Source organism: Stenella coeruleoalba, assembly GCF_951394435.1.
Source record: "Stenella coeruleoalba genome assembly, chromosome: 15".
NCBI classification, from domain to species: Eukaryota; Metazoa; Chordata; class Mammalia; order Artiodactyla; family Delphinidae; genus Stenella; species Stenella coeruleoalba.
The window spans coordinates 52,735,104-52,747,664 of NC_137161.1; the positions used below are offsets into that span (position 1 = coordinate 52,735,104).

The following is a 12,561-nucleotide window of genomic DNA, read 5'->3' on the forward strand; positions in this document are numbered from 1 at the left end:
GCTACAGGCCCCCGCCTGCAACACACATCCCCAAGAGTCCTGCATCCCAGGGTGGTCAAGGGCCCATCACTGGGAGGTTGGCAGGATAACAGGCAGGAAGCTCCTTGGATCACCAGGTACCTGCATTCGCCCAAAATCCAGAACCCAGCTCAGGTGAATGGATACAAGCGCCGGCCCCCACAGGATTCACATATAGGACAGACTGGAGGCCATCCAGCCCTAACAGACGCTTATCACATCCACAGGGAGACACACACTTCTCTGCAAATGCAGCAAGAGGCGGGCTGTGAACTCAGGGGGTTCCCAAGGTCAGGGGTCAGAGGAGGCTTCCTGCAGGGGGCACAGTGGGCCCTGGAGAATATGGAGGATGGCACAGGTTAGGACATCGGGTAGGCAGGGGGCTGGAGTGACATGCCTGACCTAGGAGTTCTCTGCCCCTTGACAAGCCAGGGCTGGCCCACCTACAGGAGTGAACCTGACCCAAGCCCAGGCAGCCAGCTTCTCTCTGCAGGGAGTTAAACCAGGAATGGGAAGCCTAGCGACAGGGTGCCTTAGGGACTGGCCTGGGTGGAGAGCAGCCAGCTGGGAGGGAGCTGTCAGCTCTCAAGCCAGGACCCTCCTAAGGCCTGTGCGTCCAGCTGCTCCTTCAGTTCTGGAAGCTCCCCAAGAGTCTCCCAAATCCCTTTCTGGCTTAAGCAAGCTGGAGTTAGTCTCAGTTCTTTGCAACCAAAGAACCTAAACTGCTCATCTCCGGGGGGTCGGGAGGGGAGGTGGGGCACAGAGTGAGGTGGGGCTCTGGAGTGAGCCAGAGCCCAGAGGGGAAGTGAGACTGGGGGTTTCAGGGGGACAGAGACAAGGCCAGGGCTCAGGTGTGGGGGCAGTGGAGATGTGAGCAGGACGGCCAGGCCCAAGTCACCAGAGCAAGGAGCACAGTGACCATCCCTACTGCCAGCCTCCCCAGGGGGGCCGAGCAGGTACACTTTCCTCCCAGGCCAGAGACTGACCCTGGGCATCCTGCCAGAGGAGACAAGGAAGAGAAGGGGTGGGGACTTCCCTGGTGGCGCAGTGGCTAAGAATCCACCTGCCAGTGCAGGGGACACAGGTTCAATCCCTGGTCTGGGAAGATCCCACATGCCGTGGAGCAACTAAGCCCATGCGGCACAACTACTGAAGCCTGCGTGCCTAGAGCCCGTGCTCCGCAACAAGAGAAGCCCCCACTCACAACTAGAGAAAAGCCTGCGTGCAGCAATGAAGACCCAATGCAGCCAAAAAAAATAAATAAAATTTTAAAAACTTAAAAAAAAAAAAAAAAAGGAAGAGAAAGGGCAGACGGGAAGAGGCACACCTTGGGACAGCCCTAACCCGGACTCCTGGCCACGGAAGCCCTACCACCCCACCCTGCGGGCTCCTCACGGAACAGGGCAGGGCCCAGGCTGGGTGCAGACGCTGGCACCCCCAAGGGAATGAGCAGTGGTGATGTGGCCGATCTGAGTGCTCAGTTGTGCCTGCAGGCTTGTGGCCTTCGTGTGTGTTTATCTCACCAAATCCTCACAACAACCCATCAGGATGGCACTGTGGTGTCATCCCCAACTGGAGGAAGAGGACACGAGGGAAGAGAGGTTAAGTAACCTGCCCATAGCTGCACAGCTAAGAAGGGGCAAGGCTGAGGGTCAGGTAGGCAGTCCAGCTTCAGAACCTCCATCTTCACCACAACACACAGTGTTTCCCAACTCAGAGCAGGCCCCCAGCCACCACCCCACAGCCCAGGCATGCAGCAACACTCTCTAGATGCTTCCCAGCCTTCTGCTCCCCTGGACCAAAGGGCCACTTGGCCCTGAGCCAAAAGGCAGAAGGTGCCCCTGAAGGCAGGGTGCCCTGAAGTCAGGGCAGCAGCCAGAACCCAGGCCACCACAGTTCCCCCCACCCCACCAGCACCTAAGAGGGCAGACCAGTGCCTGGTGCCCAGACAGCAGGTTCTGAGGAGCTGGAGCTCAGCTACCCTCAGAGCAGCTTTCTGGCAAGGCTGCTCCTGCAGGGAGAGGCTCTGGATAGCTGGAGCCACAGTGAGGCTACGATCTGCCAACACAAGCCTGGTTCCCCAGTAACAGGGGGCCCACCACCTTGCAGACAACACCAACTTGAGGCCACTTCCCCATGAGGAAAAAGCATCAAGAAGCAAACAGCATGGTGCCTAAAAACACCTGGGTTCCGATTCTGGCTCTGCCAGCAGCAATGCCAACACTGCTAAATTCTTTAACTCTTTGAGCCTCAGTTTCCTTAGCTGAAAAACTGGTTATTTAAAAACCTACTTCGGAAAAAAAAAAAAAAAAACCTACTTCGGGGGGCTTCCCTGGCGGCGCAGTGGTTAAGAGTCCGCCTGCCAATGCAGGGGACACAGGTTCAAGCCCTGGTCTGGGAAGATCTCACATGCCGCAGAGCAACTAAGTCCCTGCACCACAACTAATGAGCCTGAGCTCTAGAGCCTGTGAGCCACAACCACTGAGCCTGCGTGCCACAACTCCTGAAGCCCGCGCGCCTAGAGCCTGTGCTCTGCAACAAGAGAAGCCACCACAATGAGAAGCCCGCACACCACAACAAAGAGTAGCTCCCACTCACCACAACTAGAGAAAGCCCATGCGCAGCAACGAAGACCCAACGCAGCCAAAAAAAAAATGAGGGATGAGAATGGATGAGAAAGCAGACTTCATCTACGTGCTACAACATTAGATGGATCGCAAAAACATCATTCCAAACGTAACAGACCAGATTCGAAAGACTAGGTATAGTGTGAATCCATTTATGTGAAACGTCCAGAAAAGGCCAGTCTGTAGAGCAGAAACCAGCAAACGTTTTCTGTGAAGGTTGGGATAGGAAACATTTTAGGCTTCGAGGGACATACAGTCTGTCTCCTTAACTCTGCAGTTGTTGGAAAAAGCAGCCACAGACGGTAAGTCAATGAAGAGGCGTGGCTGTGTTCCAATAAAACTATTTACAAAGACAGGCAGCAGGCCAGATCTGGCCACACAGTAGCTTGCAGCCCCTGCAGCAGAGGCAGAAAGATCAACGGATGCCTGAGGCTGCAGCGCCCAAGGCAGAAACGCATTAACTGCCAAGGGGCACAAGGGGTCTTTCTGGAATAATGCTAATGTTCTAAAACTGGATGGTGGGATATGCAACCCTGTAACTTTAATAAAAGTCATTGAATCCTTCACTTAAAACAAGTAATATTTATAGTATGTAAATGATACCTCGATAAAGTTGTTTCAAATTTTAAAAAAGGATTAGGTGAAAAAACGCAGATACACGCTTAGCACCCGGGGAGCTCTCCATCAGTCTTCACTACTGTCATTTTATTAACCACCACCATCTTCATCAGGACTGCTACACTGAGCTGCACACCCAGACCAGGGACGAAGGATCAGCCCCCTTCCCTCACCCAAGGCTGCCCAACAGGCAGCCAGGAGCGCAGTCCAGAGGGTCTGGGCCCATGGCCATGCAGCTGGACAGGGAAATGGGAGGCAGCTGGGCCAGCGCTGCTGTAGCCCAAGGAGAGCAAACTGTTCCCTCAAAGCAGGCAGGCTGCCAGATGGACTGCTGGGCGCCCCCAGAAGCAGCTGTAGTGGTGGACAAAAGCTCTCTTTGTGAGGGCCCATCTCCGGCCCTGCAGCCCAACCAGCCCCCTCCTTGGAGCGCCCCGCGCAGCCTGGCTGGAGAGGATGCCTGGTGGTGAGAGGTGATCTGCTGGGCTCCAGGTGAGCACACAGGGCTAAGAACCACATAGGGTTGAGTCTTCTGCAGTGATGGGGAGCATCAGCCTGGAGCCTGGCACTGGCCGGTGCATATCCCCCTCCTTCCAGCCTGACCACCTGGAGCACCCAGCTTCTCTCCTCTCTGCCCAGGGCAGAATTCTCAACCAGGAACCAGCCTTCCAATCCGGACCCCATCTGTCAGAAGGCACAGTGAGGAGAACAGGAAGGATCCAGCCAGCCACAGGGCTGTGGGACCAGGTGAGTATGAATCCTTGGCCCCAGGTCGGGAAGGGCAAGTTCCAGGCTTCCTGGGTCCAGTCTCCACTCACCTGAATGGCAGCCCAGGTGGGCCACATGTCTCTTGTCCTCTCCCTGGCCTTCCAGAGGCACGACGCCCAGCACGCCTGTCAAACAAACACGGGGACTCTGACTTCAGGCCTAATAGGGATCTGTTACCCAGGACTCCCAGAGCACACAAGACCCAAATGCTCAGCCTTGGACCTTCCCAGAGCCTCCACCAACTGTAAGGCCACACCGTTTGGGACAGAGTGATTGGCAGAGGTTTCGGTTCCTGCCCCACACAAGAGCCTTCCGTGACATCGACTGTGCAAAGACACTAGGGTAAAAGGTTGTCTCTTTAAGGCACTGTGGGTCATAAGCAGTCAGCTTGGGGCTACCAGTTGCCACCTTCCCAGCTTTACCTGAGAAAGAAGCCCTCACCCAAGGGCAGCAGAGCTGAGGAACAGGGAGAGAGATCAGGATACAGTGAGATACAGCTCTGCCTGAAGCCTCTGGAATTCTTAGTTCTATAAACCAAAAAGGTATCCATTTCTTGCTTAAGTCAATTTGAGGTCTGAGTTATCACTGACAACCAAAAGAGTTTCAACCAACACAGGGAGCTTTGCATTTGTATTGATCCCAGCTGCTCCCAGAAGAGGAGTGGATTGCATATGAGGATAGCTGGAAACAAAGGCGACAGCCCCCTCCCCACCCTCCAGGCCAAGCTCTTGAAGACCAAGCCAACATGTTTATACAAAGTGTGCTGGCAATGCCCAAAGCAAAGGCAATCTGCCTACTGCACATTGACCAGTTTGCAGGGGTCTAAGGCCTTCATGGTGCTGACCTCTGAGTCCTGAGAGGCCCCTCCAAGCCTCTGGCCCCACCCTACCTAGGGTGACAATGTCTGAATTCCCACAACCATGTTCACCTCCCTACCTGGACGGTCAGAGTTGAATGCAATTAAGCTGCAGCTGGCTTTGATATGGTTCCCACATGAGGGGACAGTTCCTGCTCGAATGTCACTGATCCAGGTCTGAAAATAAAGAACAAAAAACGTGTTGGCCAGGGCTCTGCCTAAAGCAAGGGGTAGGGCATACGGCATAATCCAGGGAACTCTACCTTAAAGCTGCACCATTAGAGATGCATTCCTTAGGATCAAACCCTGTCCCCACTCACACAGTCCCTTAGAAAATGCAAAATGTCCTTGAAATGATAACCTGTCATTAAGGGGTTGATTTCCCTTATTAAATAAGTTCTCTAATAAGGGGGACGAAGCTGTCAGAAGGAAGCTTAGGCTGAACAAAGTCAAGAGGCTAACTGGGCAGTGTGTGTGTTGGTCGGGGGTGGAGGGGTTTGATTCTGTTCAAAGGGAGAGAAGCAGAGAAAGGAGAAGTAAGCACCTAAGGTAGAAGACAGACTTGACTTCCTCAGCTACATTGCTCAAGGCCTCCACCAAGTACAGGGTCTCTTCCAAGCCCCAGGAGAAAACATTCAAGCTAAGAGAGGGGAAAATAAAGGCCTTTCCACGAAGTCCCATAGTCAGGTGAACGATGCACCCCCATAAAAAGGCAATAAGGTTAACACCCACATACGTAGAGGAGTAGAGGAACACTTTTTCTAAAACGGAGGTCGGCGGGGTCCCAATGCTTCCTGTTGGTTTCAGCACCTCGCAGCATCCCTGCCGCCTGACGATCGAGCACCCACATTTCCCAGCCCACCCACTCACAGTGTCCTGGAAACCACCCCCACCATCCAAGTTTCTAGTTCAATGTTCACCTGCCACGGGTAGAACATTACCATCTTGCATTATTCTCCCCTCCTGATTCATGTTTACTGTACAAATATAGTGACAGGAAATATCTTTGAAGAGAACCCATCACCTGCTCTCCCATCTCCCTAACATATAAACCGTTTTAAGCTCTCCCTGTAATCCCTAATTCCATGCCTGTCTGTTTACCTTGTTGGACTGAGATCCACCCAGAAACAAGCCCCAGAGCTCCTCAAGTACACTCCAGACCCCTCCAAGCATTACTGCACTCAGAGCAACGGTCTTAATGCAAATGTGAGAACCTCTCCACCACCAGCCCCCCACACCCACTTCAACCTTTCGGTGGCTCCCCACTGCACTCAGAGTAAAACCCAACTTCTTCCTGTGGCCCTCGGGCTCTGCAGGCCCACTATGGACTCATCTGACACCATCCTTCCCTGTCACTGCCCTCCATCCACCCGGGCCCACTTTCCTTCTTCCACCAGGCTCTTTCTCACCCCATTCTTCCTACGGCTGGCTGCTTCTCACCCTTCCTGACTTAGCTTAAATGTCACCTCCTCCCAGCAGCCTTCCCAGACTATCCTACTGAGGTTAACCCCACCTCTAGGTCCATCTCCATCTTCATCCCAGCCCCTCATGTGTGATCTTCAGTGCACTTATTAAAACCTGCATTGCCCTTGCATGCCTGTCTGCTTTCTGGCTGTCTCCCTCAAGAGACTAAGCATCAGAGAGGAAGGAAAATGCTGTCGTGTTCACTGCTGTGGTTCCAGCAGCTGGACACAGCACATGGGACGTGCCCAGGAAATATGATCCAGAGGATAAAAACCGGGTTTTTGCTCCAGGCTGCCCTCATGTGAGATGGTCCCTGATGGGGTCACCAGAGGTCAGTTCCTAGGCTTCATTATTGGAAGACACTCACAGGCCTCACAAATAATGTTTCGCTGCAGACCAAGGATGGCATCATCTCTGAAGCACACCCCTCATCAGGCCTGCTGCGCTTCCAAGGGACCGAGGTGCCCTTCCACCACCTGGTTCAGCTCTTCCTCTGGGCTCCACCTGCTCGGGCTTCCCAGGCCCCACCCAGCCTTTGGCAGCATCACCCCGAATAGGGGAAGAGCTCACGCCAGCCGCGAGAGGAAGCGCCAGCGGAAACCCGAGGGAGGAGCGCGCTTCTGGCCGAGGAGCTCCCCCTCTCCAGCTGACACACCCAGACTCGCCAAGACCAGGGCAGAGAGGGGCATGTCTCTCACACCCCAGCCCCGGGCAGGGGCGATCGGGGCGGCAGGGAGGAGGAGCCGCCCGGCTCGGGGCGAGGCCGACCGGAAGCCGGGAAGGCAGGCAGCCTCGCAGGCTTCAGGCCTTGGCCCCACTGGGCTGGCTGCGCCGCCTCGGTGGTCCCGGTGCGAGGCGGCCGGCCCAGCGGACCGCAGGGCTCATGGCGAGGCCAGAGAGTGTCCCGGGAGCGCCAGGCTCCAACCACCGCGCGGCGACGGACGGCCCGGACGACGGCCCCGGGCCTGAAGGGGGCGCGCCTGGGCAGGCGGGCTCGGGGCGGGGGGAGGGTCCCCGCGCTGGGCCAGAGGAGGGGGAGGGGTGGCCGCTGGGCAAGGGGCGATGGCAGCCGGGCTCACCTCGCGGCGGGGCGGCCGAGCTTCCGTATGCCGGAACTTGGACACCTTGAAGCGGTTCATGGCGGCGGGGACCGCGGCGGGCGCAGCTTCGAAGACCCGAGCGTCGGCTCTCAGGTGCACCGCAAGCAGCCGCGACTCCCGCCTCCTCCCGCCCCACCCACGGCCCGCCGCTCGCGGCCACGCCCCTACGCGTCTCAGGCCAATCGCAGCCCGCTCCGGTCCACCGAGCCACTCCCCCAGCCCCTCTCCCTCCGCGCGCACGCCGAGGGCCCCGCCCCCAGGCCAATCGCCGCTCGGCCTCCCCTGGAGGCCACGCCCCGATGCCGAAGGCCTGGCCGCGCGGGTCCGGAGGTCACGTGCGGCGCGTTGTCCGCCCGCTGTCTCGCCGGGCGTGCGGGACGAGGGGCAACAGCTGTGATTTTGTGGCCAGGGATTTACCTCGGGAGGCTTTCCAGTGTGCGGGGCACGTCCTTCCCCGGGAGGAGGGAAAGCAGAAGTGAACTAGCTCCACTTAGGAGACTGGGAACACTCTCAGGGAGAGAAGGGCCGCTGGCACGGGTCACACAGATAGTGGCAGCGGAGGGGAGCCCAGGTCTGATGCAAATCCCTGTCCGTGGGACCTACTCTATAGGCTCCGCATCCCACCCACCCTGCTTAGGTCATGTGGGCTCGGTAGGAGCGGGGATGGAGACTTCAGCGTCCCCTTATAAGGGCGAGTCAGGCCTTGGGCGCGGTGGGGCAAAACTCCCCGAAGGAAATCAATCAATTACAGATAAGCTGAAAGGGCAGGAGATAAGGGCCGTGGAGAATCTCTTAAACAGCAAATTTGCTCAACCGGCGCTGCTTGGTTAGTCCCTGGACAAACCCGGGGCGATGCCTTCCACAAGCCTTTCTCTTCGCTTTGAAAATTGACTCCGTGATTCCAGAATATGCTTTCTGCTTGAGAACAGACATAACACCTGCTCAGGCGTGTCTGGAAAGGGGACTTTGATCTGAGGAATGCGAATGATTGGTCGCAACGTCCCGCTGCTGTGAAAATTCGCCTTCCGCAGCCTGCTGCAGACAACAGCCTCAACTTAGGCAGGCTGTCCAGAGGGTAACTCTGAAAGCTTAGTCTGGCGATGGGCACGAATGGACTCCAAAATGCAAGTTCTTTTTTTCAGTTCTCACAGGTAAAATGTGACCACTCAGGGGCCCTTACTGAGTTAAGAGCGCCTTTGATCTCCATAAACTAAAGATAGACTGGCAGTAGGGTTGACTGAGGCCTGGGATTTGGAATTCCAAGCAGTCTGGCAGCCACTGGAGTTCAGCTTTCCCATGGCACATACTCTTCAGACTCTGGAATTCCAGCAGCTTTGGAAAAGGCACCATCAGTACAGTCTTGAGTTCGTGTGGTGTTCAGTTACTGCAGGTGTCGCTTATGCTTTTCTTTTTTTTAATTGTGGCAAAAAAACATATAAAATCTAACATTTTTACCTGTACAGTTCAGGAGTGTTAAAGACATTCACAGTGTTGTGCAACAGATATCCAGAACTTTTTCAAGCAAAGCTGGAACTATAGCCATTAAGCAACAGCTCCCCATTTCCCCTTCTCCCCAACCCATAGTAATCATCATTCTGCTTCCTGTTTCTATGAATTTGACTACTTTAGATACCAAATATAAGTGGAATCATGCACCATTTGTCTTTTTGTGACTGGCTTATTTCATTGTAATGTCCTCAAGGCTCATCCCTGCTGTAGCATGTGGCAGAATTTCCACCCTTCTTAATACTGGATAATATTCTGTTGCATGTATTTACCACATTTTGTTTATTCATTTGTCCATCAACGGTTACTTGGGTTCACCCACCTCTTGGCTATTGTGAGTAATGCTTCTAAGAACATGGCTGTGCAAATATCTCTTCTGGACTCTGCTTTCAATACTTTTGGATATATACCCAAAAGTGGGATTGTTGGAGCATATGGTAGTTCTATTTTAAATTTTCTGAGGGACCTCCATACCAGATATTGTTTTTAGAATTACGGTTACTAAAAGTTAGGGTTTTTAAAAAATATTTATTTATTTGGGTTGCAATGGGTCTTAGTTGCGGCACGAGGAATCTTTAGTTGCGGTGTGTGGACTTCTTAGTTGCAGCATTTGTGCGGGATCTAATTCCCTGACCAAGGATCGAACCCAGGCCCCCTCCGTTGGGAGCACAGAGTCTTACCCACTGGACCACCAGGGAAGTCCTACTAAAAGTTTATTACCATCCTTTACTTACTGTTGGTTGTTTGGTTAATTCTACAGTATGCAGTAACCCCTATTTGCATCAACTGTATTTGACTTATAACTTTCCAGTACGGGGACATTCAGACATTATGTATTGTGGTTCAAATATAAATCAACTGTAGACCTAAAACTATACAATTCTTAGAAGAAAACATGGGGCAAAAGCTTCACAACAACCTTTCCCCTGGCTGGCAGCTTGGAGGCTGCACGATGCCTGGAGTTACTGTAAAAGACGTGAACCAGCAGGAGTTCGTCAGAGCTCTGGCAGCCTTCCTCAAAAAGCCCGGGAAGGGCTTCCCTGGTGGCGCAGTGGTTGAGAGTCTGCCTGCCGATGCAGGGGACACGGGTTCGTGCCCCGGTCCGGGAAGATCCCACATGCCGCGAAGCGGCTGGGCCCGTGAGCCATGGCCGCTGAGCCTGCGCGTCTGGAGCCTGTGCTCTGCAGCGGGAGAGGCCACAGCAGTGAGAGGCCCGCGTACTGCAAAAAAAAAAGTCCGGGAAGCTGAAAGTCCCTGAATGGGTGGACACTGTCAAGCTGGCCAAGCATAGAGAGCTCTCTCCCTACGATGAGAACTGGTTCTACATACAAGATGCTTCCACAGCATGGCACCTATACCTCCAGGGTGACGCTGGGGTTGGTTCCATGACCAAGATCTATGAGGTGTGTCAGAGACATGGTGTCATGCCCAGCCACTTCAGCAGAGGCTCCAAGAGCGTGGCCCGTCGGGTCCTCCAAGCCCTGGACGGGCTAAAAATGGTGGAAAAGGACCAAGATGGGGGCTTCAAACTAACACCTCACGGACAGAGAGATCTGGATGGAATCTCTGGACAGGTGGCAGCTGCCAACAAGAAGTGTTAGAACAAATGATGATGGGTTAATAAATTGCCTCATTCGTAAGAAGAAAGAAAAAGCTTCACAACATTGGATTTGGCACTGAATTTTTGGATATGACACCAAAGGTACAGGCAAAAAAGAAAAAATAGACAAATTGGACTTCATAAGAATTTTTTTTGTTTTGTTTTGTTTTTTTTGTTTGTTTTTTGCATAAGAATTTTTTAAATTTGTGCATCAAAAGACACTGTCAGGGGCTTCCCTGGTGGTGCAGTGGTTAAGAATCCACCTGCCAATGCAAGGGACACAGGTTTGAGCCCTGGTCCGGGAAGATCCCACATGCCGCAGAGCAACTAAGCCCGTGCTCCACAACTACTGAGCCTGTGCTCTAGAGCCCGTGAGCCACAACTACTGAAGCCCGCACGCCTAGAGCCTGTCCTGTGCTCTACAACAAGAGAAGCCATCGCAATGAGAAGCCCGCACACCGCAATGAAGAGTATCTTCTGCTCACCGCAACTAGAGAAAGCCCGCGCGCAGCAATGAAGACCCAACGCAGCCAAAAATAAATAAATAAATAAATAAATTTTATTTTTAAAAAAAGAGAGAGATACTGTCAGCAGAGTGAAAGGCAACCCACAGGGTGGGAGAAAATATCTGCAGATCATAGATCTGATAAGGGATTAATATCCAGAATATATAAAGAACTCCTAAAACTTAACGACAACAAAAAACCTACATAGGGACTTCCCTGGTGGTCCAGTGGTAAAGAATCTGCCTTCCAATTCAGGGGACAAGGGTTTGATCCCTGACTGGGGAACTAAGATCCCACATGCCACGGGGCAACTATGCCTGCGTGCCACAACTATTGAGCTCACACGCCTCAACAAGAGGCTCGCGTGCGGCAAACTACAGGGCCCACGTGCCCTGGAGCCATCCCACCACAACTAGAGGAGAAAACCCCGCATACCACAACTAGAGAGAAGCCTGAGCACAGCAGAGACCACGCGCCATAATCTCGACAAAGATCCCGTGTGCTGCAACTAACACCTGACACAGCCAAAAAAATAAGGAAAATAAATTAATATTTTTAAAAAGTTTTAAAGAAAAAATCTACCTAATTTTATTTATTTATTTTTTTCCGGTATGCGGGCCTCTCACTGCTGTGGCCTCTCTCGTTGCAGAGCACAGGCTCCAGATGCGCAGGCTCCAGATGCGCAGGCTCCAGATGCGCAGGCTCAGCGGCCATGGCTCACGGGCCCAGCCACTCTGCAGCATCTTCCCGGACCGGGGCACGAACCCACATCTCCCGCATCGGCAGGCGGACTCTCAACCACTGCGCCACCTGGGAAGCCCTAAACCTACCTAAAAATGAGCAAAGGACTTGATAGATATTGCTCCAAAGAAGATATACACATGGCCAATTAGCACATGAAAAGATGCTCAACATCACTACTCATCAGAGAAACGCAAATCAAGACTACAATAAGTTAACACTTCACACACAGTAGGATAGCTACTATCAAAAACAAAACAAAACGAAAAACAAAACCCAGAAAAACAGAAAGTAATAAGCCTTGAAGAGGATTTAGAGTAATTGGAACCCTTGTACGTGCTTGGTGGGAATGTTAAATGGTATAGACACTGTGGAAAACTTTATGACAGTTCCTTAAAAAATTAAAATAAAACTGCCACATGATCCAAGAATTTCACTTTTGGGTACATACCCAAAAGAATTGAAAACAGAGTCACAAAGAAATATTTGCACGCCTATGTTCATAGCAGCATTGTTCACAATAGCTAAAACATGGAAGAATCCAAATGTACATTGATGGATGAGTGGATAATCAAAATGTGGTATATACATTCATTGGAATATTGTTTAAAGTAATTAGCTTTTAAAAAGAAAGACAATTGGGGGGCTTCCCTGGTGGCCCAGTGCTTAAGAATCCTCCTGCCAATGCAGGGGATACAGGTTTGAGCCCTGGTCTGGGAAGATCCCACATGCCTCAAAACAACTAAGCCCGTGCACCACA

General features: G+C 52.8%; 2 protein-coding genes across 2 annotated transcripts in view; one reads left to right on the plus strand and one right to left on the minus strand.

The window, feature by feature from the left end:
• Positions 1-7,574, minus strand: part of CORO7 (coronin 7) — a 57,390-nt gene extending 49,816 nt beyond the window's left edge. Inside the window, exons 1-3 of the mRNA XM_079944662.1 lie at positions 7,428-7,574; positions 4,965-5,061; positions 4,079-4,153 (exon numbers count right to left, since the gene is read on the minus strand). Coding sequence (XP_079800788.1) covers positions 4,079-4,153; positions 4,965-5,061; positions 7,428-7,487 — 232 coding nt within the window. The 5' untranslated portion in view covers positions 7,488-7,574. The remainder of the gene's footprint in view (positions 1-4,078; positions 4,154-4,964; positions 5,062-7,427) is intronic.
• A 1,761-nt stretch (positions 7,575-9,335) lies between these two features.
• Positions 9,336-10,609, plus strand: LOC307198960 (small ribosomal subunit protein eS19-like). Its single transcript, XM_079946335.1, has 2 exons — positions 9,336-9,978; positions 10,190-10,609. Exons 1-2 carry the CDS (start codon positions 9,850-9,852, stop codon positions 10,553-10,555), a joined length of 495 nt encoding a protein of 164 aa, XP_079802461.1. The 5' UTR covers positions 9,336-9,849; the 3' UTR covers positions 10,556-10,609.
• The last annotated feature ends 1,952 nt before the right edge of the window (positions 10,610-12,561 follow it).

Bases quoted from the DNA above. Each gene is read 5' to 3' on its own strand.
- LOC307198960 (XM_079946335.1), top strand. From the start codon at position 9,850: ATGGGGCAAAAGCTTCACAACAACCTTTCCCCTGGCTGGCAGCTTGGA. The intron at 9,979-10,189 runs CCCGGGAAGGGC...CAAAAAAAAAAG, and splicing joins TGGCAGCCTTCCTCAAAAAG to TCCGGGAAGCTGAAAGTCCC.